General features: G+C 41.2%; 1 protein-coding gene across 12 annotated transcripts in view; it reads left to right on the forward strand.

Moving 5' to 3' along the window:
• Positions 1-8,279: 8,279 nt before the first annotated feature.
• Positions 8,280-27,031, forward strand: part of OTUD4 (OTU deubiquitinase 4) — a 28,723-nt gene continuing 9,971 nt past the window's right edge. For 3 of the 12 annotated variants that reach the window (XR_013182001.1, XM_054633311.2, XM_077176985.1), the window contains exons 1-14: positions 9,660-11,876; positions 13,410-13,493; positions 16,350-16,400; positions 16,707-16,753; positions 18,463-18,535; positions 18,979-19,060; positions 19,292-19,436; positions 21,314-21,371; positions 21,759-21,876; positions 22,105-22,169; positions 23,861-23,961; positions 25,375-25,499; positions 25,617-25,797; positions 26,540-26,708. Coding sequence is in view for 10 of the 12 variants with exons in the window: in XM_054633311.2 (XP_054489286.1) it covers positions 11,712-11,876; positions 13,410-13,493; positions 16,350-16,400; positions 16,707-16,753; positions 18,463-18,535; positions 18,979-19,060; positions 19,292-19,436; positions 21,314-21,371; positions 21,759-21,876; positions 22,105-22,169; positions 23,861-23,961; positions 25,375-25,499; positions 25,617-25,797; positions 26,540-26,708 (1,464 nt within the window). In the remaining 2 variants the exon portion in view is untranslated. Of the gene's footprint in view, positions 8,446-8,703; positions 11,877-13,409; positions 13,494-16,349; positions 16,401-16,706; positions 16,754-18,462; positions 18,536-18,978; positions 19,061-19,291; positions 19,441-21,313; positions 21,372-21,758; positions 21,877-22,104; positions 22,170-23,860; positions 23,962-25,374; positions 25,500-25,616; positions 25,798-26,539; positions 26,709-27,031 lie in introns of those variants that run through there. The other 9 variants (XM_077176983.1, XR_013182000.1, XM_054633303.2 and 6 more) reach the window with 9 other exon arrangements.

Consider the following 27,031-nt stretch of genomic DNA (forward strand, 5'->3'; position numbering starts at 1 on the left):
TTCTACTTTGGAAAAAGATTCATTATTTTGGAGTAAACCGATTTTTTGTTCTGGAAAAGCCTATCCAAGCAAGAATTGTTATCCTGGAATAGTGGATTATGCAACAGCTATGTCAATGCTTCCTGGAGTATATATCTTTATCTTTCCTTTATTGGCAAACTAGGAAAGATTTTCATAGAGAAGAAGCATTTAGAGCATTTTAGAGAAGCATTTACATAAAACAGTTTGTATTTTAAGAAAGTGAAAAGAAATATGAAGAAATGTGGGTAAAATACCTTTACATCAGCAGCTAATACTACATTGTAAGCCACATAACTGAAAGAAACATAATTTGTTTTAAAAGTTGGTGTGCAAAATAAAATGGTATTTTTCCAAGGACACAAAGATGTGAGCTCAGCTTTAACCTGAGGTATATATTTTCAGTTAATGGGTTTTGTCTTACATAAATTTATATGCAAAATTTATTTATGTAGTAGCATTTTTTCATTTGTTTTTAAGTAATGTTTTGCTATTAGAAGTCATCTCCCTCTCCTAAAAGCAAACAAGCTCCTCCCAACACCATGAATAAATAAGAAAAAAGTTTTAACATTCCCTTTCTATTCAAATTTCTCCATATTTTATCTCCCTTTGTTTTCACCATTTGTTCTCAGAGTTGAAAACAGAGGATGGGCAGAGAAATTGGACAGACAAATGGAAAATAAAAGTCAAGGTTTTGGGTTTTTTTCCTGTTATTACATCAGGTGACATGGTAACAAACACAGATAAGGTATTGAACCAACAAATCTTTCCCCAGATCACACCTGTGCCTTAAAGTATGGTAATCTTTTACCACTCTGTCAGTCTAATAACCAATTCTCCTCACAAACCTTTCCTCACTTACTGCCTCAAATTGTCATGGTCATCATAATGCTTTCCAAACTGGAACAGAAGGAATGGGAAAGGAAAAAGCATAGAGAGAAGAAAGTCTTTGAATAATAGTTGGAAAGAAAAATTTAGAGTAACGGGAAATATTTGTTTTTTAAAATCATTATACAAGAAAAGATGCTTTCTGAGAGAATTCTTCCCTTTGTTTTTACACTGGCAGAAACTGTTGTCTTTTTCTAAAACAGCATCTGTTTTCTGCTGGGCAGATCAATACAACATCACCTCACACACACCAGCTTTGGCCCAGTAAAACATGCTCAACTTCTCCTACGTATACTCTGTGTGAATTACTGTCAACAGATAATAAATTATTTGATGCAAAGAGTTTGTTTAACATTATTAAAACAATTTTGGTAGCATTCCCAGGCAGGATTTTTATACTAATTTTCCCACATAAGAATGGCAATTAAGCAGTATGAAAAGTGACTTCCAGTTCCCAAAGTTTTGTTTCATTTGGGAGCCAATATGATTTAGTGGCTAGACAAGTTTAAAAGACAAGGAGCCAGAAGAGTTTAACATTTTCAGGGAGTTTGATCAGTTCACTGAATCACCTTGGGCTACTCAGTTAACTGTTATGTTCTTTAGTGAAACCATCTGTAACACTGGGTGAAAACACCCCCAAATCCCCCCCAAAATACCCAACCTCATTCAGAAACAGATGCTTATGTCTGGTTCTATTCTCTAAAGCAAACAAATTGCAAAAAAAATGAGCAAGACAAATATGGCATGAGAACAAGACATTCCTTTAGCAACCTTACAAGTCAAGCTGAGACATAGCTGCAATGCAAGCCTCAGCTGCAGTGCTGCATATCATTGGGTTAAAAGCCAGCATAAAATACACTCTGATGTCTACTTGATTATTAAATGCTTACTTTGAAACTAGAAGGCAAAATTCAGACTTCACTTGTATAGCTGCAGCCTCACTGACTTCAGAAAAAACAGTGGAAGTCCATGGAGTAGCATCCTGTGAAGTCTGAACTCCATGCTCACAAAAGAAACTTTTAAGTCAAGGAACAGGCATTGCATTCTTTGTTGATACATGTGCTTGCCTGAAAGCACTGTGCATTTTTATGGTACTTTATCAAAGAGAAAACAGTTGTCACGGCCATTGTTCTAATCTGGACACCAGCTCAGATTGTCTTGTGAAAAACAGCAACACCACTGTTAGCATATAAAGCTGTACAGCAAATGGAAAAATGAATGTGGCAGTGAAGGCACAAGGATAGAGATCAGGAACCCACCCAGGCTTCATTTCCAGACGGATCAGACACTTCCTGCATGATCATGTACCTATCATCAAACTTTGTTCTTCCAGTTTCCTCATGTACAAAATGGACAGGGAAGCTCTTGTTCAAGAGGTTCTGTGCTTTGAGACTGAGATGAAAAAAAAGGCTTAAAAGTTCTGCAGTTAAGGAGGAACTGCCCATTGTTAACTATGGCAGCCTTACTTAATTGTTTTCCTTTTCAGTTAATTTGGCTTATCACTGAAAACATTCTGCAGTAGAGGCATACACAGTTTAAATGCCCCAAAGTGTCACCATCAGCTGAATTAATACTAACTCTTACACAAACTGCACGTGAATGTTGCACTTGAAAACGTGCAGAAGGCCTGCATCCCACTGAAATGCAACACAGCACGTGGGAAATCTACAGTTCAAAGAGCATTGCTCGCAGGCACTGACAGAAGCCAGGATCATAGTGGTGTTTTCAGCAAAGCAGTGTGCTGTCAGTGGCACTCCTCTGCATAATCCTAATCACAAGAAGACACTGCAATTCTGTCCCTGCACACATCAACAGTAGGACTTGACCTTGCCACAGCACAGGGAGCCACTAATGCATACAAAGAGCCTCTGGTGGCATCAAGCCAACAAAAGATGCATTTCTGTGCCTGTGCTCAGCTGGCAGCAGCACAACAAATGGGAGAACGACCTGGCAATCCCCTGCTGCTTTATTTACACCTCAGAGTTGTTGGAGCACAACGGCTGGGGACAGACTGAGCTCAGAGAAATGGACATTATTTAGCCCTCTGTTCTGGAGCCGGGCTGCACCCTTCATTTTCAGTCAAAAACCTCTTTTTCTGTTGTGGGGTGGTTTTGGTTTGTTTTGTTGGGGATTTGTGGGGAGGGGAAGGGAGATTGTGTTTGTGTTTTTCTGGAGTCGGACAGCGTGCACGGAATGTGTTCCGCTACCAAAACACCAGTCCGAAGTCCCTGCGCTGGGACACGTCAGAAAACCCAGAGGCCGAGATGCCCGGGGAGCTACCGGCATCTAACGACCGAAAGCTGAACTACAACCCACGGCCCCGGCCTTGGCAGCCGCAGGAAAACCACTGCCCACAAACGCCCCAGATTGTCACTTGTTCCGGGGCTCAGAACGGCAGAGGCGACAGAAGGCTAGAGCTGGAATGCCAAAATACAAAAATAATTCTTACTACTCAGCAAGATTGGCTCCTACAAAGTCCATCCATTTGTACTTTTTTTTCTATTTGCCACTAAATGTCTATTAGTAACATAACTCGTTCTGATTTTATTAATGAATATCATTTCATGCACTTGCACTTACTTTAAACAAAGTTGATAGTGCTACGAATTGCTGCCTCTTCCAAAACACTTCAAAGAATAAATGTTCTGCTGCAATATTTGAGATTTATATATTTGAATATTTTTTCTTGCCTTGTTAAAAGACAGGCTCATCCAATCACATACAGCCTCCATACACATGAAGAAAAGTACCTGGATTCTGGAAGATTCTGATTTTGTGCCTGATTTAAATGTAAGGCAAAAAAATGGTTCTTCCCTGGTAACTTCTCTGGGTCTCTAAAATAAAATAATAAGAATAAAATCAATCAGGTTGGTTGATTTAAAATTTAATTTTAAACATGTTTGCTTTGCAAAACAAAATAATAATAATACTAATACTACAGAAGTAGCATTATTAAGCAGTACGGACTTTTTGATCAAGCTGCTGAAGGATTAATCTTGGTTTGCTGAAGTGTTGAATGAGTTTCTGACAAGCATCTTTTTCTGCAAGCAAGGTGGCAGTATTTCCTGCATTTCTGTTCATTCACCAGCTCACTTACATGGATTACCTCTGCTGATTTTTTTTTCATTCTTTCCATCCATAAATAAAAAAGAGGTGGAGATTACAGGATGATGTCTACTAGTTCTACACACTAGAATGAGTGAGAGATCCAACCAATCACATTCTCTTCCTCCAAGTATACTTCCATTTTTTAATAAAAGCTTTCTCATGCAAAACATATTTAGGGAATCTCCTTAAGAAGAAGGATCAAATACATTTATCTTATTCAAGTAAAAGCAACTATAAAGAGGTTTTTTTTCCTGATTATTTTCTTTCAATTCCTATATTTATCCACTAGGAGTTTGGTATGATCCACAACTAAAAGTGTAACAACTACATAGGGAAAAAAAAAGAACTTAAACAGTCCTCATCTTCCCAAATAGTGAAATGTATGTACAAATTAAGATGTTATGTTAAAGTCTGAAATGTCTCAGATGTATGTAACTATACCATGTCCTCTTTGCTAGCAAAAAGAAATGGTAAATTATGCATGAAGACCATAATCAGCACATTTTAATGGTTACCAAACAGTGAAAAATCAGTCTTTAAGACACAATACAACTGTAATTTAATATAAACAATCATTTCAATCAAACTTTTCTGTTCACTGGCTTAGGACTAATTTTCATGACGACTGATTTAAAGCACTCCTCCAAAGTGTTACTGTTTACTCATTCCAAGCTCCAGGAAATATTTTTTCTGCAAACACTGCTGCCAGACTCCTGGCTTTTTCTTGCTGCAGTCACACAGTTACTTCTGTAAACAGGATTATGGCATTGGCTCCCTTGGACGTGCGGGAAGCTCCTGGCAGCCTCTTGCAGAAGCCACCCCTGTGGGCGTCCTCTGCCAAAACCCTGCCACACAAACCCTATACAAAACTCTGGTAGCATAAAGAAACTGTGAAAAGAGTACTTTTTTAGTACAATGTAAATATGTAAATAGCCATTCACATTACCTAAAGTGATAGCCCCCAGTTCACAGCCAATTACTCATGTTCTATCCTTACACCACTAAAAATGCTGCTTTAAATTGATATGGTTCTGCCATCCTCCTCCTGTGCTTATAGTACCACCATTCAGGAGTTCTGAGAGCTCTTACAAGCCTCAATTTACCTCAAATACCTTCTTGCCTCAACTCTCAGCAGTTCTTGACTTTACAAGTCCTCAGACCAACAGCTTCAAGACAGTTTATGAAGTGTTCTTCAAGGGTGGAAAGAATAGCTTTCACCACAACATGATTTTTGTCATTTGTGTTATACTGAATGGTAACCATTTGTCTAAAAAAAAAAAATCCAACCAAGGAAAATACTCTTCCCCAAATTAGAGACTGCAATGGGATATTCTGCCCAGAGTCTGAAGACACACCTTTCACAGCAGCATAAATAATACTTCTGGTATAACTAAGAAGGGTGACCCTCGTGTCACATGCAGCCCTTTTATCCTGTCTTTTTCATTCTATGTGGGACAGCATTAATTAGTTGTTCCCACAGGAATTCATTCCACAAACTCAAACCAGCCCTTCTTTTGCTTGCTCTGTTGTGCTGAGATACTAAGCTGCTGCCCATGCCATCAGCCCATCATTTTTTGGGTGCTGCCCACCTGAACGTTGAGCACCTTGAATCTGATGTGGTATTAAACCTTTTAAAATTCTGGCCTTGACCAAAGCTCTCCAGAAGGCAAAATGTTACATGATTACTCATTTTTTGTAAATTTCAAAGTCAAGCAGACTGCATTTTTTTGTAATTCCCTGAGATGCACTGAAGGAATGCAGATGCTGGGAGTGTACAACCTTTGGCTCACACATGAAGCACAAAGATGCAGTCAGCTATAAATAGCATGTAGGAATAATGCAACCATTACTATATTCTGCTATAACTGAACTTCTATTCTGCCTGAGGGACATGAAATCCAGGCCTAGTCTTCACCAGCAGAATTAAATCCAAGTTTGTCCACACACATTTTATTTATCCATAAATATTTATCATGCAGGAATTAAAATAAAATTTTTAACAGGCTGTTCAGATTCAGTTCAGAAGGGGCTGGGACAACTCAAATTCTAACATTCTTTGTCTCTCAAGCTGGGGTTTGACAGGACACAAATCTCATCATGGACTACTAAGCAAATAGGCAACTTAAAATATTTTTTTATAACCAGATCACCCTCTTATTTTTTTTAAACAGTGTTCCCTTAAGCATCAGGCTTTATCACCACTATTAATATTCATGCTAGCTAGCTTGAAGTATTTATTTATTAATGCCCCCTAAACTCTTTGGCTTGATCATGTGTTTGAGTGCTGATCAGAGAATCATGGAATCATGGAATGGTTTGGGTTGAAAGTGACCTTGAAGATCACCTAGTTCCAACACCTCTGCCATGATGTCCTGGATTTGGCTGGGATAGAGTTCATTTTTTTTAAAGTAGTTGGTACATTGTTCTGTTTTGGATACAGTATGAGAAAAATACTCAGATGTTTTGGTTGTTGCTAAGTAGTGCTTACCCTTCGTCAAGGACTTTTCAGTGCCTCATGCTCTGCCAGTGAGGAAGTGCACAAAAAGCTGGGAGGGAGCTTGGCCAGGACAGCTGACTCACAGAATCACAGAACAGTTTGGGTTGGAAGGGTTCGAATTCCAGCACCTCTGCCACAGGCAGGGACACCTTCCACTAGATCAGGTTGTTCAGAGTCCCATCAAACATGGCCTTGAACAATTCCAGGGATGGGGCATCCACACCTTCTCTGGGGAACTTGTGTCAGTGCCTCACCATCCCCAGAGTAAAGAATTTCTTCCTAGTGTCTAATATAAACCTACCCTCTTTCAGTTTAAAGCCATGTCCCCTTGTTCTATTGCCACAGGCCCTTGTAAAAAACCCCTCTGCAGCTCTCTTGTAGCCCCTTTTAGGTACTGAATGGTTGCAGGTAAGGTCTCCCCAGAACCTTCTCCTGGCTGAAAAACCCAATCCTCTCAGCCTGTCTTGATAGGAGAGGTGCTCCAATCCTCTGAGCTTGTCCATGGTCCTCCTCTGGACTGGCTCCAACAGTTCCACACCCTTTTAATGCTGGGGACCCTGAGCTGATGCAGCACTGCAGGTGGGTTCTCACCAGAGCAGAGGGGCAGAATTCCCCCCTTGCCCTGCTGGCCACGCTGCTTTTGAGTTCCCAGCCTGAATAAGCTTTTTAGTCAAGGGGAAAAAAAAAATATTCGAATTTGAATTTGCTACACACTTGCTTACTCTTCTCACAACCTCCCCTCTATTTCTTTACAAGCATTTCACATATTTCTTCATGTCTGCTAGAGCATTTCCAAGGAAGAGCAATGGGATATGAGAACACACTCTTTGTATATGATCACATTTCAGAAATATACACAATTACTGTGGCAGCACGCATCTACCGAGGGCACAGCTCAGCAGCTTCTCCTTCTGGCACCACAACCAGCTGTGGGATGTGCCCCCCAACCTGTGTGGCTGAGGGGTGTCCCCCCCAACCTCTGTGGCCGTAGGGTGATCCCCCCGTGTGGCTGAGGGGGGACACCCCCAACCTTTTTGGTGTGGCGAGATCCCTCCAACCTGTGTGTCTTGGCATGCTCCCTGCAACCTGTGTGGCTTGGCATGTTCCCTTCAACCCGTGTGGCTGTGGGATGTCCCCTCCAAACCCGTGAGGCTGTGGGATGTCCCCTCCAAACCCGTGTGGCTGTGGGATGTCCCCTCCAAACCCGTGTGGCTGTGGGATGTCCCCTCCAAACCCGTGTGGCTGTGGCGTGATCCCTGCGGCCGGCGTGACGCGGGGTGTCCCCTGTCCTGCCCCACACCTATTCTCCGGGCTGCTACCTCACTAAGGAAAAAAATGGACCCGTCAGGAACACGCTTAGAAACGTTTCACGTCGCGCCCCTCAGGTGGAGCGGGGCGCTCGGGCCGGGCGGCACCGCTTCCCTCAGCGGTGGCACATGGCAATTCCCGCCCCTCGCTGGGACCTACTGGGTGAGGGGAAGGAAAGGTTCCTCGGCTGTACCACTGCGGGCCTTGCGGGTGAGGACGACATGAGGCGACAGCCGCTCGCCTCGGCACCATCCGGCTCCACCGAGCCGACCAGGGCCGGATCCCAGCGCAGCACCCCGGCGCTACACCCCGCTCGCTGCCCCGGCGCCCGGGCGCGCTTTTCACCCGCCTCTTCCCCCCCTTCGGCACCCCCCCGCGCGGCGAATGGTGCGAGCCGCAGGTGTGGCCGGCGGGACAAACCAACAGCGGCCGGGGGGGGATCGGCGCGGCGGGAGGGCGGGACGGGACGGGACGGGGCTGGCAGCGGGCGCATCACCGGGAGCGAAGCGGGCGGAGCGGCCGCCGCGGGAGATTGAAGTGCCGGGGCCGCGGCGGGGCGAGGAGCGCGAGGCGTTGCCGCCACTGCCAGCGTCGCCCGTGGGGAGGAGAATAGGAGGAGGGGGCCGGTAAGTGCCATGAGCCGTCGGCAGCGGGAGTGCGGCCCCGGCGGCGGCGGTGGTGCCGGTGCCGGGGGGGGGGCGGGCAGGGCAGGGCACGGCGGGGCAGCGGCCGCGGCTCCGGGAGGCCGGGTGTCCATCCCGGCCCGGGTGTCCGTCCCCGGCCTGCCCCGCCGAGCCGCCCGTGCCCGAGCTGCGGGTGGGAGAAGGCGCGTGGCGAACCGGGAAAGGGCGCGCGAGGCGGGGAACGCCGGGCTGCTCTGCCCAAGGTTGCTGGCCCAGGTGTTGGCACAGGCAGGCCGTGACCTGGATCACAAAACCAATCTTGGATTAAAGATAAAGTCAGATTTTTTTTTTTTTTCCCCCTGAAAAAATGTTTTCAGCTTGAGTCAGCTTCCTGGGCTGATTCAGGGTAGGGGCAGCGAGAGGAGAAACTCGTGGCTGGAGCTGATGCACGTGGTGTGAGTGCTGGTCGAAAGTGTTAATAAAGCTGCCGGCTAATTAGAACATCTGTATTAACTCTAATTAGAGCATCTGCAGGAACTCTAGTTAGAACATCTGTAATGACTCGTGAGTTATAATTTGGTCATTCTTATCCTGATGGAGCATTTATTTTAATGCTGAGGTGTTTCAGGTGCCTTTGGGTGGGTGCATTTCTCCTTGAGCCTTAGCAAATATGTGTACGGAGTACATTTCTTCATCGAGAACTAAACCTCTTTAGAAATTGATTGATTCTTGTATAGCAGCACTTGGAAAAAACTCTGCGGGTCATCATCACTTGATCAGCTTCAGGGGCTGATTGCAGGAAGAGCAGGATTTTAGAACACTGACAACTAGACGACTTTAATGCTCTAATTTTCTGTGTATTCACTTATCAGAACCACATTTACATCCTGTCACATACTGAATGGCCTGGTATGTATAGGCATTCTTGAGCCTAACAGATGTGATGAAAGGCATTTGCCCTTCCCCTCACCAGCCTATAGAATCACAATGACAAAAGGCTGAAATATATGAGAAGATAGATTTGTTAAATATTAGAGCATAGTACTGCCTCTAAACATGATAAATTGAGTGAGTAAAAAATTGGATATTCCTAAGAAAGTCTGTGACCGGACACCAGTTTGATAGGTTTCAAAAGCATCTTTCCAAATTACTTTTATCTACAGAAGAAGCAGTTCTCACATGCAGGACTCTGCTATGCTGAGTTTCATGAGTGAATGTGGTAGCTGAGTCAGTGGCAGCAACTGTCTGTAGTTCAGTCTTGCTAGATGATGTTTCCCATCTTCTGGGGAGAAGCTGGAGCTTTCCCTCCCCCCTTGCTGGTATTTTTATCCCCTTCCTTGTCTAAAACATCCATCCCGCAGTAGATGTAGATAGTAGAGCTTTGCTTTTACTTCTTTCACTTTCTGTTCTCCTTGTCTACAGATACAGAGATATCAGGAACTGGCATTTGTATCTTGTTCCTTTCTGGCAAACCTGAGCTTCTGTTAGGAAAGATGGTGTGATGCTGCTGGAGCACTAGAATTAGGCTGCCTTGTAACTTGTGTTTATTTAATAAGTTACTTATTATTATTACCTTGGTATCTCAAGTCAACACCCTCCCCTAGGCTTATTACTGTCAGCTGAAAGTAAAAATCAGGGTTTCCATTCAAACTGCCTTACAAGTTTGAAGAGCATCCTTCCTTGTCACATTTTGTGCATCAAAACCTTCTAAATCCTGTTTGCAATGCCAAGCAAAATTTAATCATGCAATTGTGATATGAATGTTTGGGCTTCTTACAACTAGGAGTGGCATACAAGAAAAGTAATACATTAAAAGTATTGGATGGCTGTGGCTTTTTAAAATACCATTTTCAATCAAGCCCTCTTTTACTATCTCTGTTTTATTTTCATCTTCTTTCCTGCAAGTGTATGGAGTTAAAAAATAATCTTAAATCTAAAATAATCTCATCTGTTGGGGGGAAACCCCAAACCAAACAAAGCCTTACTAAACACACATACCCCACATACTGTGGATTAAGTTTCAGACAAAATCATAGAACATGAAGGGGTTGGAATGGACCTTAAAGATCATCTAGTCCCAACTCCACTTCCCTGTGCAGGGATACCTCCCGCTAGACCAGGTTGCCCAAGGCCTTATCCAACCTGGCTTGAACACTTCCAGGGATGGGGCATTCACAGCTTCTCTGGGCAACCTGCTCCAGTGTCTCACATTCTCACAGTGGAGAATTTCTTCCTAATATCTAACCTAAATTTCCACCCTGTGAGTTTGAACCTGTTATTTCTTGTCCCATCGATACAGTTCCGAGTCCCTCTTCTGCTTCTTGTTAGGTCACTTTCAGATACTGGAGGTTTGTTTCCATGCAGCCTTCTCTTCTCCAGGCTGAGCAGCCTAAACTTTCTCAGCCTGTCTTTGTAGGGGAGGTGCCCCAGTCCCATTATCAACTTCGTGGCCTCCTCTGGACTTGCTCCAACAGTTCCGTGTTCCGCTTGTGCTGGGAGCACCAGAGCTGGACACAATATTCCAGGTGGGGTTTCAGCGGAGGGGAACAGAGGAGGAGACAATCCCCCCACCCCGGCTTGCCTTGCTGCCCACGCTGCTCTGGATTCAGCCCAGGATACATCTGGCTTTGTGGGCTGCGAGCGCACACTACCGGGTTAATGCTGTTTTTCACCAGCCACCTCCCGGTGCTGGTTTTAAGCTAAGAAGCAATGGAATGATCCTGGCCGGGAGCAAGGCTGACAGCCCGGCCCCGGGCGCTGTGTCCGCCTCCTCCCGCTTCCTCCTCCTCCTCCGGGACTACGGCTCCCAGCAGCGCCCGGGCTGAAAGTGAAAATAAGCGCCAGGTTACGCTCCTGTTTGCGCCCTCCGCCTCTCTCTCTCTCTCCCTCCCTCCCTCCTTCCCTCCCTCCCGGCGGGCCGCACGTGTCCTTCCTTTCCCTTTTGTTTTCCGCCCGCAGGCCGGCTGCGCGCCCGGGACGCGCCCGCTCCCTCCGGCGCCGGGACCCGCCGGAGCTGCCCCCGGCCCTGCGCGGCAGTGACGGAGCTGCGAGTCCGGGCTGCGCAGGAAACTTTGCCGCTTCTCCCCGCGCTCCCCACATGCGAGTGGACAACGTGAAGCCGGCTGCTGCTCTTCCTGCCGCTCCCGTTGCTGCTCCCGCAGCGCTGCCCCCCGCTCCGGCCGCTGCACCTGTGCCCGGCCCCGGAGCTGCGCCGCGGCTTCTCCTCGCCATGTGGGACTAGGAGGGGTGCGGCGGTCTCCTCGGTGAACATGGATGCGGCGGGCAGGGCCGGCGGAGGGGAGCAGAGCCAGCCCGGCAGCGGCAGGGACGCCCCCGGGGACACGTCCATGGACCGCTACCTGCGATCTCAGGGCTTGTACAGGAAGAAAGTGGCCAAGGATGGCTCCTGCCTTTTCAGGGCTGTGGCCGAGCAGGTAACTGGTTACATAAACAAAGCTCCTTCTCACGAAAGCATGGGAAGTGGATCTCATTAGTGGGTGGTAATTAGTGTTAAAACGCAGACAGGTATAGGTTAAGGTTATGCGGTCATGTGCCGGTGAAAAACGTGACTTTTTAAAAATAATTTCCACCTTGTGAGGTGAGGGAAGTTCTGTGTGTTCAGCTGCCTCCTGCCACCAAGAAATCCTTATCTGTTTTGACCTTCCACCGCCTCCTCAGAGCTTTTTTCAGTGTTAATATCTCAACATTGAAATACAGCTGCTGGGTATGAGATTGTCCAGGAAAAGGAATTTAGAGCTGAAAAGCCACGTTCTTAGTTTTGCTAATTACTTGACTGTAAAATTAGAGAAAGTGAGTAATTTATTTTCTGTTCTTCCTGTTGAATTCCCCTCCCCCATTTCAGTGTTAGTGTTAAAGGAAAAAAGCGACAGCGTCATCTTGTCTTAAGTACAAGCAAACAGCAGTGGGAGCTCTGGTGCTTCTGATTGTGAGAACCCAGATTCCTGTGCTAATTATACACAGATCACTTTTTAAAAAAAAATTCCTTTCCCCACTGAATTGATAAGTTCAGGCAAGCAAACACTATTGATTGGAAGTGGGTGGGGTTTTTTATCTCAAGGGAATAGATATATACATAATATATTTTGCTATTCTGACTTTTTCATTAATACATAGAAATTTTCTCTCACACTTCAGTGTTGATAGAACTTTTTTTCAGCTGTTATGTTTTTAACATCCCATTCTTATTATGGAATCATTTAGATTGGAAATGTCCTCTAAGAAAGTAAGGTCTTTAATTCAGAGTTATTAAGTGTTTATCTGCAAATTTGGTGTCATTTGTCTTCTCTTCATTCAAAAAAACTGAATTTGGAACTGATTTATTTTGAGGGTGGTTTGTAAGGACTGCAAGAGGCACTGCAACTTAAATTGTCTGGGACTTCCCTACATTGTACTGAGATAACTTGTAACATGTGATGACAGTAATAGTTTTCCTATAAAGATTTGAACAGGAGGTAGAATTCAGGTGTCATATTTAGGGAACTGAATTCCTGGCTTCCCAAAAGGTGTTTGGCCAACAGGCCCCCTGAAGAGGAGGTAAACATGCACTGTGAGACTTGGTTGGATTTCGTTTGAATGAATGCATGTTGGTAGGTGGCTTCCTCATCCATTCCTGCTGTAACTTCCTTCAATTAACTGAAATCCTTTACAAAGGAGGCAGTTAAAGATTAACAATAAATGCTATTCATTTGCTTCGTAATCCTCATAAAATTGAAGGTTTGAATTTAGCAAACCTGTGAATTCTGCAGTTACTTAATTTTTTATTAAGTAATTGAGGTTTGACTTGCCTGAAGATGTTGCTGCTGAATGAGTATGCATATTAAATATTCTTAAAAATAAAACTAGAGTGTTTCCAAGCCTGTATTTAGACAGCAGTCATTAATTATTTGTGGCCTGTCATCAAAACTCCTGAGATCCAATGTCACCTTGTTGTCTTGTTCCCTTTGTAGGTGTTGCACTCTCAGTCTCGGCACATTGACGTTAGGATGGCTTGTGTAGACTATCTTCGGAAAAATAGGGAGAAATTTGAAGCAGTAAGTATTTTTGTTTTCTTTGCCAGCATTTAAGAAAAGTTACTTTATTCCTTCCACTTTGGTATATTCTGCACTTGCCTGTGTTTGTGGCAATATTCATCATAGCTAAATGCCAGTTGGTGCTATTTAAGTTAATTAGCACATATGTGGTAGTAACTCATTTTCATAAGCCTGGAGAGACTTATGTATTCCTTGGACTGGAGTGATGTGGCGTGGGAGAAGTTTTTAATGCTCATGAAGGAAGAACAGCAAACTTAATCTTCAATAGTCTATAGGGAAGCTACTATAATTGGGATTTTAGTTTGGTATAATGCCTACTTTAATAAAAGTTGTAAAATGTTCTTGTTGTGCTAATTAATAGCTTTTCCAGTATATAAGGGATTTGACTGATCAGATTAGTGAATTTTTTTCAGGGTCTGCAGTTTATTATGCATTGGCACTGTAGGTTTTTTTCCCCTAAGCATCTGTAACTAAGCTTTTCATCAACCATAGATGTAAAATATTTTGATATTCATTATACTTGGTCAGTGCTGTTGGTTTAACATTACAAATTCCTTTTTTTTCCTTCCTTTTAAAAGATCACTAATCAATAATGGTGCCTCTGTTTGTGTAGGTTCTAGTGTATATACTGTTACCTGATTTCCAGGACAGACAGAAGGGGAGTGAATATGTGTAAGGATTTGCTACTAGAAGATTATTACTCTATTTTTCTGTTCTAAATTCACCCAGACCCAAAATACAAAGACTGTTTTAGGTATGCACTGGCATAGGGAAGAGAAGGAAAGCAGGAATAAGGGTGTGTCTTTGTGCTGTAATTTCTGACATAGTACCCTCAGCTCTAATGTGAGTGATCACATAAATGTGGAAGTTACTAGAAGTTAATGATATAAAATACAGCAGATCTCTCTGGGACAATGCTGCTCTGACTTGACTCCTTCTGGTTGTTTCTAACACTTGGATGTCTCTCTTCTTACTTCATTTTTTCACTGCTGACTTTTTAATCCCTTTTTTTCCAGAATTACCCTGCTCATTCCAATATCTGCTTCTCTACTTCTGTTTTCTTTATCCATTGTGTAGTGTTTTGAAATTCCATGCCCTTTTTGACTCTTAAGTGTGTGTTGTTCCCATGTTGCTGTTTCCCATCACTGCTTTATTAGCCCTAGCTGGTTTTATTATGGTTTTAGTATTGTTTTGGTCTCTCTCATCCAAACTCCTGGTCCCAGTATTCTTTTTTCCCCTCTCAGACATAATCCCAAGGTATGACCTGTCCTCTGTCCATCTTTGCTGTCTGTCTGAAAAGTCTCCTTTTAAAAAGTTCTTGTGAGAGTAGGTGTTTCATATTTGTTCTCATTTCCCAGTGTTCTTCCTCCCACGGGTACCTTGCTTCAGCCCTGCTGATCTCCTTTGCTGCCTCTGTCTCTCACTCTGCTTTGTGTTTTGTGTCTGGAATATACCAGTTATCTCTCTTTAAAAAACCCAAACAGCACAAACAACAAATGCCTCTTTCCCTAATCTCCTGCTTCAGCTGTTTACTTGCTGCCTCCTCAGTAGTTGTGCTCTATTGACATGGTGGTACTTCCTGGAGTTTTTTTACTCTCTGCCTGTTGTTATAATTTCACCTTAAATTTGTGTCTTTCTTTCCACTGATACTGTTATAACCAAGATTTCAGGAGTGTAGCCACCATCTTCATTTCCATCCTCAGCCTTTTTTGCAGTGTTATCTTGAATTGCTGCTGTGTTACATTCTCTAACTCTTCAGTTTCCTGTGGGAAGTTCCTGGTGTCCTTCCTTTCTTCCTCTGTGCATTATCTTCATGTCATTTAATTTTGACACAAAAAGTAACTGCTGTCTGTGATCGTGTTTGGCTGATCCATCTTTTTTAACTTCACACCTGATTGTCTCTATCTAAATTAAAACTTGGGACCAGGCTTGTTAGTTCTTCTCACTTCCAAATGGCTAAAGCAGAACTTTGAATCTCACTGCTCCACTCAGTTCTCCTTATTATTTGTTACTTAATCACTGTGGGTAAAGAGGCCATCCAGCTTGTAGCTCAAGTTCATGAAGAGATTTCATTCTTGGTTTGCACCTCTGTGCGTCTTTATTTCAGGTAAATCAAGCAGATAGAGACTAAAGAGCAATTTTTAAAAGCAGCCTCTCTGTGGCCTGTGTGGCTGAGGCACTTTGCAGTTGAGATGTCTCAACTACTGCAGCATCTTTCTTTCTCTGCTCTTGGCAGATGTGAATTTGGCCTCTTCATGTGTGGTAGGGAGTGCAGTTGAAGGATCACTTTCTTGGGCTGGCACTTGAAGTGTAGCCTGATTGTTTGCATCCTTTGCTGAAAGTAAAAGCAGTTTGAGGTGATACAGAACAGAGGAAAAAGTGCTGTAGGAGGTGCCTGTACTAGATCCTACCACTGCTTCTGTACTACAGAAATGGAACTCCTGTTTCTGATAGTCCATTGCTGTTTATTTAACAAGGTGTTTGAGTTCAAGTCCACAATTCTCTCTTCAGTGATGCTCTGCATGCCTTAGGGGAATAAACATCTACATCCCATCATCTCTGCTTTCTTCCAGACTCCCCATTTGAGTTTCTTTTTGGGGGGTTTTGTTTGGTTTATTTTACAGCTGTTTATGTGGTTATTTTCTGCAAGGCAGATCTGTGTGTGTGACTGTTCATTCCTTCATCTTAACACCCCTTTATATTTACATTGTGAGCTTTGTGAGGGCAGGGGAGACTTCCATTTCCAGTGGTACATTCCCATTGGAAAGTGGGCCACAGGTTGGGGATTCCATATGCTGCACTATTAAAAATCACTAATTACTGATGGTTGTTTTTTCTTTTTTTTTTTAAATACAGTTCATAGAGGGGCCATTTGAAGATTATTTAAAAAGTTTGGAAAATCCACAGGTATGTTAGACCTGATTTATGATAGAAAGCAAGTACTTTTGTTGAAGTTGATGGCTAATTGGATTTTTTTCCTCTGAAGTGTTTTTGATTGAACTTAGGTCTTTGAATTATGTGAATTGTAGTTTTATGTATGTACTCTCTACTGTAAAATGATTTGGGGAATTGTGTTTTTACGTCTTGCTGAACTCCAGATTCAGTGTTCATATATTTATTTTCAACAATGATTTCTTGCATCTCTTGATCTGCTTATGAGGAGGTATAATTGTATGTTTGTTTGAACTTAATTTTCTTTTGCTTTCAATACAGGAATGGGTTGGACAAGTAGAAATAAGTGCTCTTTCTCTTATGTACAAGTAAGAAAACCTTTCAATATGTTTTGCTGAGATAATTTCTGTTGTTTTGTTAGTAAATCAGTTGGAACAGCAAAGATAGAATTATGTTATACCATACCAAAATCTGTACAATTATAAATATATTTGAGAATTGCAGCTGTCAATAGATTAAATAAAAATAGAAAAGTGAATAAAAATAGAAAAGTGAATTTGAAATAATGGCATATATCTTACCTGCAGAGCCAGTTGTGGGTAATTTCATACAGTTGTACTTTGTTAATTTCAATATCCTGGTTTTTCTGTGAACATTGCTTTTCTTCCTGTTACTCACCAAGGCTTTAGTACTAACCCTATTGCTCATATGTGAGCTGTACCCATTTCCTATATACTAAATCTTTCTTAACAAAGTAGTGAGAAACAATATGCTGAGTATTTATAACTGCTTTCTAATTATTGTGCAAGGGAGTGAGTAATCCACAGCATCTTCACTGTCTGCTGTTTATAAACTCATTAAAAATTCAGAATTTCAAAATGTTTACTGTAAATTAATGGCTTTGTCTATTGATGAGACAGCTGATAAGAGGAAAGAATCAGACTAGTTAAATATTACCTTTGGGCACTTTGAGTGCTATGTGTGGGAAACTGCATGGCATTCTATGTTTGCATTTTTGAGATGAATGGGCCAGCTCAGAGTTGCCTGTCCTGCGTGGATGGGGGAGGACTGAGCTGAAAGTCAGAGCCAAGCTTGGCTCAAGGGGCTTAGTGAGAAGGGCTGATGGTTACACTGAGCCAGGTTGTGGAGGGATATAACTCAATTTAAGTCAGCACAACTGGATGCCTAATCAGATCAGAAACTGGATGGTCATGACCTGTGGTATTTCTGGCTATGAGAAATGTATTCTCATAAGCAGGGGCAGTTTATTTTGCAGTCGTGCCACACTGGTATCCAGGGCCACAGCTGATAAATGAATAGAGACAAATCCTGGTTAATAACAGTGGGTTTTAAAAATATCCATTGAAAGCATCAGGAGGGTTTTATGGCACAGATGCAACTCTTATTATCAAGTATTTCACTGCAGAGGTGAGCACACTGGAGTACTTGAAGACAGCCTTCTATTGAAAAGGCAATTTAGAGTCTCAGGGAAAGTAGGAATAGTGTTGGAGGTAGGGGGAAAGAGCTGCTCCCTCTCCTGTGTGCTGGCAGACTCAGGGGAAGTAAGAATTTCTTGTTCTGTTCCAGTAAGTGACTTTCAGACTTTGCAGGCATAGGATAGAAATTCGGTACAAATAGGTTTGATTTCCCTTTCACTTCTCAGACCTCTCACAAATATAGGTTGGTTATCTAGTAAATTTTGCTTTGCTCTCTGAAGTGGCTGGGTCTTCTTTTCCTTTCAGAATTGCTTTTTCTGAGTAGTTGCACACTTTTTTTTTAATCCAGAAACTGTGAATATACTCAATTATTTTGCAAGACTGATAATGTTTCTGCCTATGTGAGAAAGAATTTGAAGGAGGTGACAGTCTGTTAAGCAAAGAGCTGTGAGAGAACATTATGGATGAAAGGGAGAGAGAGAAAATATTTAAGTTTAAAATCACAATAGAGATTAGTTATAGCAGAGAAACCACTAGGTGTCTCTGGTTATGTATCTCCTTTGAATTTGACTTCAATGCTCAAATTTTGACTGATACTACTTTTAAAATAAATTCTTCACTGTTGCTATTTTTTTTTCCAGGAAAGATTTCATAATATACCAGGAGCCAAATGCTTCTCCTTCACGTGTAACTGAAAATGGCTTTTCTGATAAGGTAAAAAAAACCAAAAAACATGGCTATTGGGACAGGCTGAAGTAAGACTACTTTATAAACAGCAAGTAGTTGAGTGTGACTTTCATTATTTAGCACAATGAAAAGTTCTGAGAATTCAGTTCTAGCAGTTTATTTTGTACATGTTTAAGGCAGTTGTGCTGTTAATCTTTTTAAATAAATGTGATGTATTTAGGGTGTGGCATATCTTCCTACTAATATAAAATTCTGTAAAAATCAATTTTCATGCACTAATCTCTATCTTTTTTTTTTTTGCTTTTGTTCAAATTCTGTTTGGTTTAAAGGACATCCACCAGACATTTTGATTGTTTTATTGACACATTGAGATCCTGAAAGATAACAAAGCACATGGGTGCCTTAAATTGAATTTAAAGGTAGCACGAAAAATTGAGATGCCTGAAGTATCTGTGTGATTTTTTTAATAGGTATTGCTGTGCTTCTCAAATGGAAACCACTATGATATTGTGTATCCCATAGAGTATGCAGAGAAGGCTGCTCTGTGCCAGTGTAAGTATCAAGCTGTTAGTTAAAAACATCTTTTTACCAAAAATATTGAAGCTATCATTGTTAGGTTTCAGGAAAAGGCTTTGTGTGGCAGTTTATTGTAGTCATTTTCAGTGGCTTGGTTTTCAGTTTGAGTTGTCAATTACTGTATGATTGCCATCTGAAAAGGTGGAATAAAAACTGATTTAGCTGGTAACTGATTTTGCTCTTCCACTTTCTCCTTCTCTTCCCCAGCTCTGCTGTATGAGTTGCTCTACGAGAAAGTGTTTGATATGGATGTAAAGAAAATCATGGCAGAACTTAGTGCTGTTGGTGTGGCAGAGGAAAGTAATGGGAGCAGTGAGGTGTCGGCTTCGGATTCGGAAGATGACAACTACAGGTAAATGAAATTGAAAAGTTGCCTGTGAACACACATTAAATGAATTTTCTGAATTTCTGATGGGTAGTAGAATCCAATAGTCAGGGTTGAAACCATTTAAAATTACTAAGAAATGAAGCAGGAAGAGGTAGGGTTAGAAGCGTGGAAGAATGGGATGTATGTCTTCATTTACCCAAGGACAGGCTTCTGGCCTTCTTCTGTTCTTCCTGGAGTCTAGCTTTGAGTCTCTTTACATAATGGATTCTTGCCATTGCAACATGTGCCTCTTCCTGTTTAGAGTAGCAGAATTCCCTGTCAGGGTGCCAGTCTCTCTGAGAATGACTTGGCTTACTCTGCAGCTGAGTAGAGTTACAGGAATCTGATCTAACTTGTGTGTCTTCCACATCTGGGGGCTGGAATACCTGCTTGAGGTGAAGCTGTTGGAGACATGCAGATACAGCTTGCTCCATTTTGATCTGCATCATAAAGAAGGGGGTTTATATTCTTTTTGCTGGATGCTCTAGCAAGCTTTGAGATTTCAACCTGACTCCTTTTGCACAGTCAGTCCTTCACAGTGCCATTTTTGCAATCTTACATATTGACAGTTTTTCTTCTGTTTAATAAGATCCTTAACTCTGGCTTGTGTGAAATTCTACTGAAACTGCAGAGTTGGTGCTGCATCAGTGGATCACATCCCCTTCTCCCACTGATTGGCACAGTCCTTCCCTAGGGCTCTGCTGTGTGGCATGTGGCAGGAGAAGTTCTTTGAGCTGTTGGGAGCTGGTTTCTCCCACAGGTTGAAAACAACAGAAAGGAAGATAATGGAAATCATCACACACAAAAAAAAAAAAGTTCTGGGAAAGGGATTAGCTTATTTTTGTATTTGGAAAAAAAATACTAGGGAATGTTGCCAATTAAAATACAAAGTATTTCTGCCTGAGGAAACAATTATTATAGCTAAATGTCAGCTAATGGAAATCTTTCTTCCTTTCTGTTCTTGAAGCTTTCCTGGGATTCAAATGCAGTAGCCTTACTCTGTATCTTTGGGATTCCTAAGAAAATATCCTGCTAACCTCCTTAGCACCTTTGGAAATAAGGTCATGTGCTCTCTGGAGACTGTGGAACTCAATGTTTTTGATTTAAACCACATGTCCTATAATGCAGGGGCTGGCGTGTGTGTATGCGACTCTTGACCCAGTTAACACAAATTACAGACACTTTGCTGAGTTTATGAAGTCCTAAATCTTTTGCTTATCCTAAACTTGACTTCAGCATGTTTCATAAGCTAGTTTTCCAGAATATTCTTTTCATTTTATAAGTAGAAACTTTTCAATTATGTTGTTATTAAGTGCAATAGTTTTGGGAGAAGTTAATGCTGACAGTTGCCTACAACTGTTGTAGGAAAAATACTTGGAACTTTCTCAGTGGAAAGTTTTTTTCTGGTGATGTCAGGTGTAGAAAATAAGAGTAAATTAGAATGCTTTATGGAAGTTAACTAACACAGTAGGTTGGTTTTGAGGGGTTTTTTATGTCTATATTTACAAGGTTTTCCTCATGTAGTTGCAAAAATTTTAAGAGAACTTTTTCTTCCCTTGTCATCCACCCCTTGCTTTTTTTTCCCTTAGGTGTCAGCAAAGCACACATAAGATAGACTTCCTAAAATTTGTACTTAAACCCAAAATCTTACTTCTTTATCAAAGAAAGCTACAGTTTCTGTTTTAGACAGCTTTTTCACTTCAAGAGATGAAGATATTCTGTGATATGCTTATTGTCAGGAAAATATATAGAGAATGGTAGTGTCACTTCTTTTATTCTCTTTAGATGTCTTACCTGATTTTCAGGGCTTAGTAATGCTGTAATTCATTATGAAAACATAACTGGCCTCTGTCCTATTACAGAAGTAAAGCTACAACAGTTAGTGATATGAATGGAATGAAGTCTCTTTCTGGCAACAAGGTATTTATCCATTGAGATTTATTTTCTTTCCAATAACTTGTACTCGGCTATATTTTTGGTATTTAATGTTCATGAGAGACTCTTGAGTTAATAGCTTTCCTAACATGTAATATCCTAAAAATGACCTGTTTCTTTGGAAAGTAATGGGTATTTTTGATGTGCTCAGAGGTGAATAAGTGTCCTTTTTAGTGTTGCTTAGTTCTTAGATTTGTTCTAGCATAGTTACAAGAACACAGTTTAATTATTTTTTTTTCAAAGCCCTTTATGCTTTATGTATTTTCAGCATTTCTATGTGTCAGTACAAGGCTTGAGCACTGTGATTGAAATATGCCAAGCTGGACATGTCTGTGTAGTTGACCTTTCAGCACTTTGTTCTGTTCCATGCAGCACCTTGAGAGCAATGGAAATCCCACCTCGTTGGTGTTGCCTAAAAAGGTTCTGAAATCACTTGATCCCTTGGTTTACAGAAACATTGAATACGATGTTTGGCTCCGATCCAGATGGGGTGAGTAACAGAATACTTCAAAGTTGCAGCTTTTGCAAGCTGTGGGAAGTGAAGCCCTCCTGAAGAACTGATGCAAGTGGCAGTTTGAGGTTTTAGTTTGGTTTTCCTCACATGGGTCACTGGGCAGATTTGGGGCCTGAACACCTGGTTTGCATTTTTACTGCATCAGGAAAGTAATCCTTTTGGTATATTTAAACTAAGAGTATATTACTGCTTCTGTGTTTACAGATCAGCAAAAACAAGATTTTTCTATTGCTGCTGGCATGCAATACTCCATTGGAGATAAATGTAAAGTAAGTAACATTGAATTGTAGTTTACAGACACATTAACATTTTGCTCAAGATGTCAATTTTCCCTCTTTGTTAACTATTTTGATATTGCTACTTTATAAATACTCTTAACTTGTGTCTTCAGCTGACAATTACTAGTCCTTTAATTGTTGGCAGTGTTCATGACTTACAGCATGATGTACAACTGATCAGTGCAATTTTGCTCCATTAGAAAAATCACAAGGTTAACTCTGAGAGTATATGTGGTAAGGTGTCTGGGAGCCTCAATGTTAGGCATGGAACTGTATATCCATGTGTTTATGTTTGACACTGGAAATCGTGATTACTCTGTGTATATTGGCTTTGATAAAAATCTCAGCACGTCCAAGTAATGAAGTACAGCTTGCTTTAGTTATTGCAGATCCCAAAGTGTTGGGCAGTTCTTCCTCTCAGGGTGTTGCAAGTGTGTTACACAATTGATCTTCAAATTCTATTAAGATTTGTATTAAGTGTTGCTGCTTAAGAACAATCAAGGTTTGCCATTAAATTCTGAATTTGTAGATTAGTCTCCTTAAGTGTGTTAATTAAACTGGTGGTACTCAGCTAAACGTGTTCCTTTCTAGGACATTTGGCCATCTATTAAAGCTATTAATGACAAAATATTCAGTTGGGTTAATCATGCAGCACAGGGGCTCTTTCAGTTTGTACTTTTTTATTTGTGTAATGGAGTCAACCATAGTGACTAAACTGCAGGGAAAACAAATCTCCAAACCTAAGAAAAACCCCAGCCACAAAATACTCCACAAAACCACAAGCCCTCAAACCCCCTGGCCCCCAAACCAAACCAACCTAATGCTGAGTTGATTATTTATTGCTTAATAGTACAGGCTTAAAATGTGCATTTAAGACCTAAGGCTGTCTTGTGTGGTATTTATTTACAGATATTATTAGGAGAAAACACTCTGGTAATTACATACTCTATCTGTCAAATTTTCTCTGTACGTGGCAAGACAGTAAATATATAGTATAAAAACATGGGAAGAAAACATGAAGCGAATAGTGAAAATTAGAGTTGACCAAATTAATACAACTTTAAAGCCAAATACTGTAGTGAAACATTAAGAAATTTATTTTTTATACAACAGAAGAGTTTTAAGAACATAGAATGTCAGTCAGACAACTAACACTATGATCATGTCTAAAGAACATTTTTTGATTGTTCTTAAAAAAAAACCTTCTGAAGAATAACTCCTGAAGTAATTGATGTTCGTTATGTTCCTAATTAGACTACATTTCACTGAAGTGAAGTGGATTTTAATAGGGAAAAGCTTTGAGTTTTATTGTGTGAGAGAGTGTTTTCAGTAAAGCTGAAAAGCCTGGCTGCACTGATTGCTTTTAACTTTCTCATGTGGTTTTGAAAAGCATATTTCATTAAGTAGGGTTCCTCAGCAAGCTGTTTGTTTGTGGGCTGTTTGTTTAGTGTTGTGTGTGCATGTGTTTGTTTTAATAGTATTTTTATTTTGTTTTGAAGAAGCAATGGGGGTTGAAGATTGGTTTTTGATTCATTTATTGAACCGTGATGTGTATTTTTAGGTCTTCTGTTGCCCAGAAAGAAAATTTCTGTTTCTTATTGTTTATATTTTAAAGAGTTAACTCCTCTCACAGCCATCTTTGGAGCTAATCCACTTTTTTTTCTTGCTCTTGTTCTTTGCAGGTGCGCTTAGACCATAATGGGAAATTTTATAATGCCCATATTCAAGAAGTTTTTTCAGAGAATGGGCCAGTTGTTGTATTTGTAGAAGAGCTTGGAGCAAAGTGAGTGCTTAATCTCTTTTGGAAGGGAGCAACAAACTGAAGAAAGCATTACTTTGGTTCAGAGTTAACTTCAGCCCCTGAAATGTATCTGTTTCTTTACTTGGAGCAGTACTCCCACAAATTTATTAAGAAAGCAGCATACTATTTAAAAAAGGAAAAATTGCTTATCATTTCATACTTCTTTCTGTAGTGCCAAGTAGTGTGGGTATTACTTGCAGAGTAGAATAGTAATTACATCAATAGTATTTTAATTTTCGTGCACAAGGTTCATTCCTAAACAGATTGACACCAGGCTAATAAGGTGTTGCTTGGACTTAATAATTAGATGCTGGATTTGTGACAGGCTTTTCATATTGAAAGGTCCATTAGAGCTCCTCTGGTGGCTGAGTACCTTTGCCTGATTTCATACAGGGTGCCAAGTTGCTCTTTAGATCAGCATCATCTTTGCCCTACCTGGGGTAAAAAAGTGTTTGAAGTTGATGTTGTGGGTTGTGGATTTGATGGTTTTGGTTGTGTGGGGTTTTTGTTTGTTGGGTTGTTTTGGTGGGGAGGGGGCAGGGAGAGAGCAGTTTGAGACATCTTGAGCTCTGCTATAAGTCCTGTGATTTATGGGTCAAAAAACCCCACACTGATTGTAGTTTGGGAAGAGGAAACACTTTCAGTCAAGGTAAATGAGAAAGATTCCCGTTTATCTCATTTGGTCACCATTAAAACAATAATTATGCGATCTGAAGATTATCTTGCAGTTTGAATCCTTTTTAAATTGGAATTTAACCTGTTTGAATAATGTAAATATATAACTAATATATTATACTAGTTATATATTTACATTAATCTATTAATATAGAATATATTACATTATAGTTATATATTATATTACTATATTACTATATAGTATAGTATACTATACTATATACTATTATATTACTATATAATAAATATATAAATAAATAACCTTTCAAATAATGCAAACAGTTGCTTGGATCATCTCTAGCATCCTCAATTAAAAAGGCAGTAATTGTTCTGGGGTATACACCATCAATGTAACATCTTTTAATCTTGGCACCTATTGCAACGTCGGTAATAAATTTATCTAAGTATATTGCTTTTATCTAATTATATTGCTTTTTGGGATCATTCTCTTTTTCTGTCTGCCCTGCAGGCACTTCACAAATGGCTGATCATTCTTTACTAAGTTTGTGTCAACTTGCTAGTTTTATGTAAAAAGGAATAAAAAAGGGTTTGCTGTTCTACACATTGCTTGAGTGTAATCATAAAGGCAAAGAACTTTGAAAACAATGTTCTCAAATATGGAAAGATCTGTCAGTATTAGTGAACATGTGGTATTAATTTATGCAAGCCCCAGTCTGGTCTTTTAAGATATTATTCCCTCCATAATTCCTTGTTTTGTAGGCATGCTGTCTCACTGAAGAGCCTTAAACCTCTTCCACAGACCTCTCCTATGGAGGGCTGGAACACTGTGCCAGGGAAGAAGATAAAAAAGTTTTACCCAACATGGGGGCAGAATGCTCAGCCTGGTAGGACTGTACCTGTCTTTGTGTGGCAGAACCTTCTTTGTCAGATGTTTTGTCCCAAAGAGCTTAAAAGAAATGATTAAAACAAAAGCCTTACCTGTTTTCACGTTGTTATCCCAGATGCAGAGTGCAGAGGGCCAAAGAATCAGAGCAAGTCAATCAAACCCCAGTCAGCACTACCTCCTCGACTTCAGCATACTGTGGGAACCAGGCAGCACCAGTTCTTGAGTTCTGGGCCCCAACCTCATCAGACCTCAACTGAGCAAAAAGCTCCGGGCAGGAATCCTTCCCAGTCTGCAAGGTAAAACTGCAAACAGCATCTTCCCTGGCTTGAACTCTTTAAATGAGCTTCTGGAAGCCCAGGTGCCTGCTTCAGATGCTTCCAGCATACTCTTTTGAAATACATTGCCATTGAATGCTTAGGAAGTGTCCCAAGTCCTTGAGAATACACACAAGCATGGGAAGAATAATATTTTTTTTTTTGCGCATGGCAGAAACTGCCTACAAAGCCACATTTTTTTTCTTGGAAAATGGAGTTTATATTATGTTGTAGTTGTTTTTCTTGAAAGGTCCATTAAAGCACCGAGCTCCTCTGGTGCTTGAGTAGCTCTGCCTGATTTCATACAGAGTGCCAAGTTGTTGCTCTTCAGATCAGCATCATCTTTGCCCCACCTGGGGCAAAAAAGTGTTTGAAGTTGTTGTTGTGGGTTGTGGGTTTGATGGTTTTGGTTGTGTGGGGTGGGGTTTTTTGTTTGTTGGGGCTGAAATAAAGCTGCAAGTGCTTCTTGGGCATGGCTAAGGTCTTCCCTCAGCTTCTGCTGAACCTGTCATAGGGGACTGCTTTGTGTTCTGACTTAACATTTGAAAGGAGTATTAAAATAGTATTTTGCCTGCATTTGTCGGTAGTGACTTTTTGATTCCTTGGGCTGCTGCAGCAGAGTTTCTATTTCATACTTGCATCTTCCTTTCTGCTAAGGCAGGAGTTTGTGTGGGTTTGATGCAGAATTTTAGTCTGAGCGATGCTCTCTGTTCCCCGTGTGCAGGAAGGCGGAGCGCGAGCGCGGCGAGGAGCTGAGCCACCACGGCAGCCGGGACTGTCACTACTTTGGGCTGTCCCCCGAGGAGCGCAGGGAGAAGCAGGCCATAGAGGAGTCCCGCTCCCTCTATGAGATCCAGCAGAGGGATGAGCAAGCTTTTCCTGCTCTTTGCAATGTATGCTGCATTCCTTGTCATTAACAGGGCACTTTCCATACTTGCCTGTGAACCTTTCATTAGCCATTGGTTTGCTGTCCTTGAATCACACTGCAATTCAGAAATTAGGGATATTCGTTTTGCACTCGCTGGTATCTACAGTGCTTTATATGTTAAAGATAAGAAAATACACCTAGTAGTTTGTCCTGGGAATAATTGAACATCCACCACACAGTGCTTTAGGTGTGTAAATATGGGAGATACATGAGCATCTGTATTTGTAGGATTTTGGAGAGATCATTCTACTGATGCAACTTTAATGAAAGTGTGTGGGAGTCCCAGTA

This window comes from Agelaius phoeniceus, chromosome 4 (assembly GCF_051311805.1).
Source record: "Agelaius phoeniceus isolate bAgePho1 chromosome 4, bAgePho1.hap1, whole genome shotgun sequence".
NCBI classification, from domain to species: Eukaryota; Metazoa; Chordata; class Aves; order Passeriformes; family Icteridae; genus Agelaius; species Agelaius phoeniceus.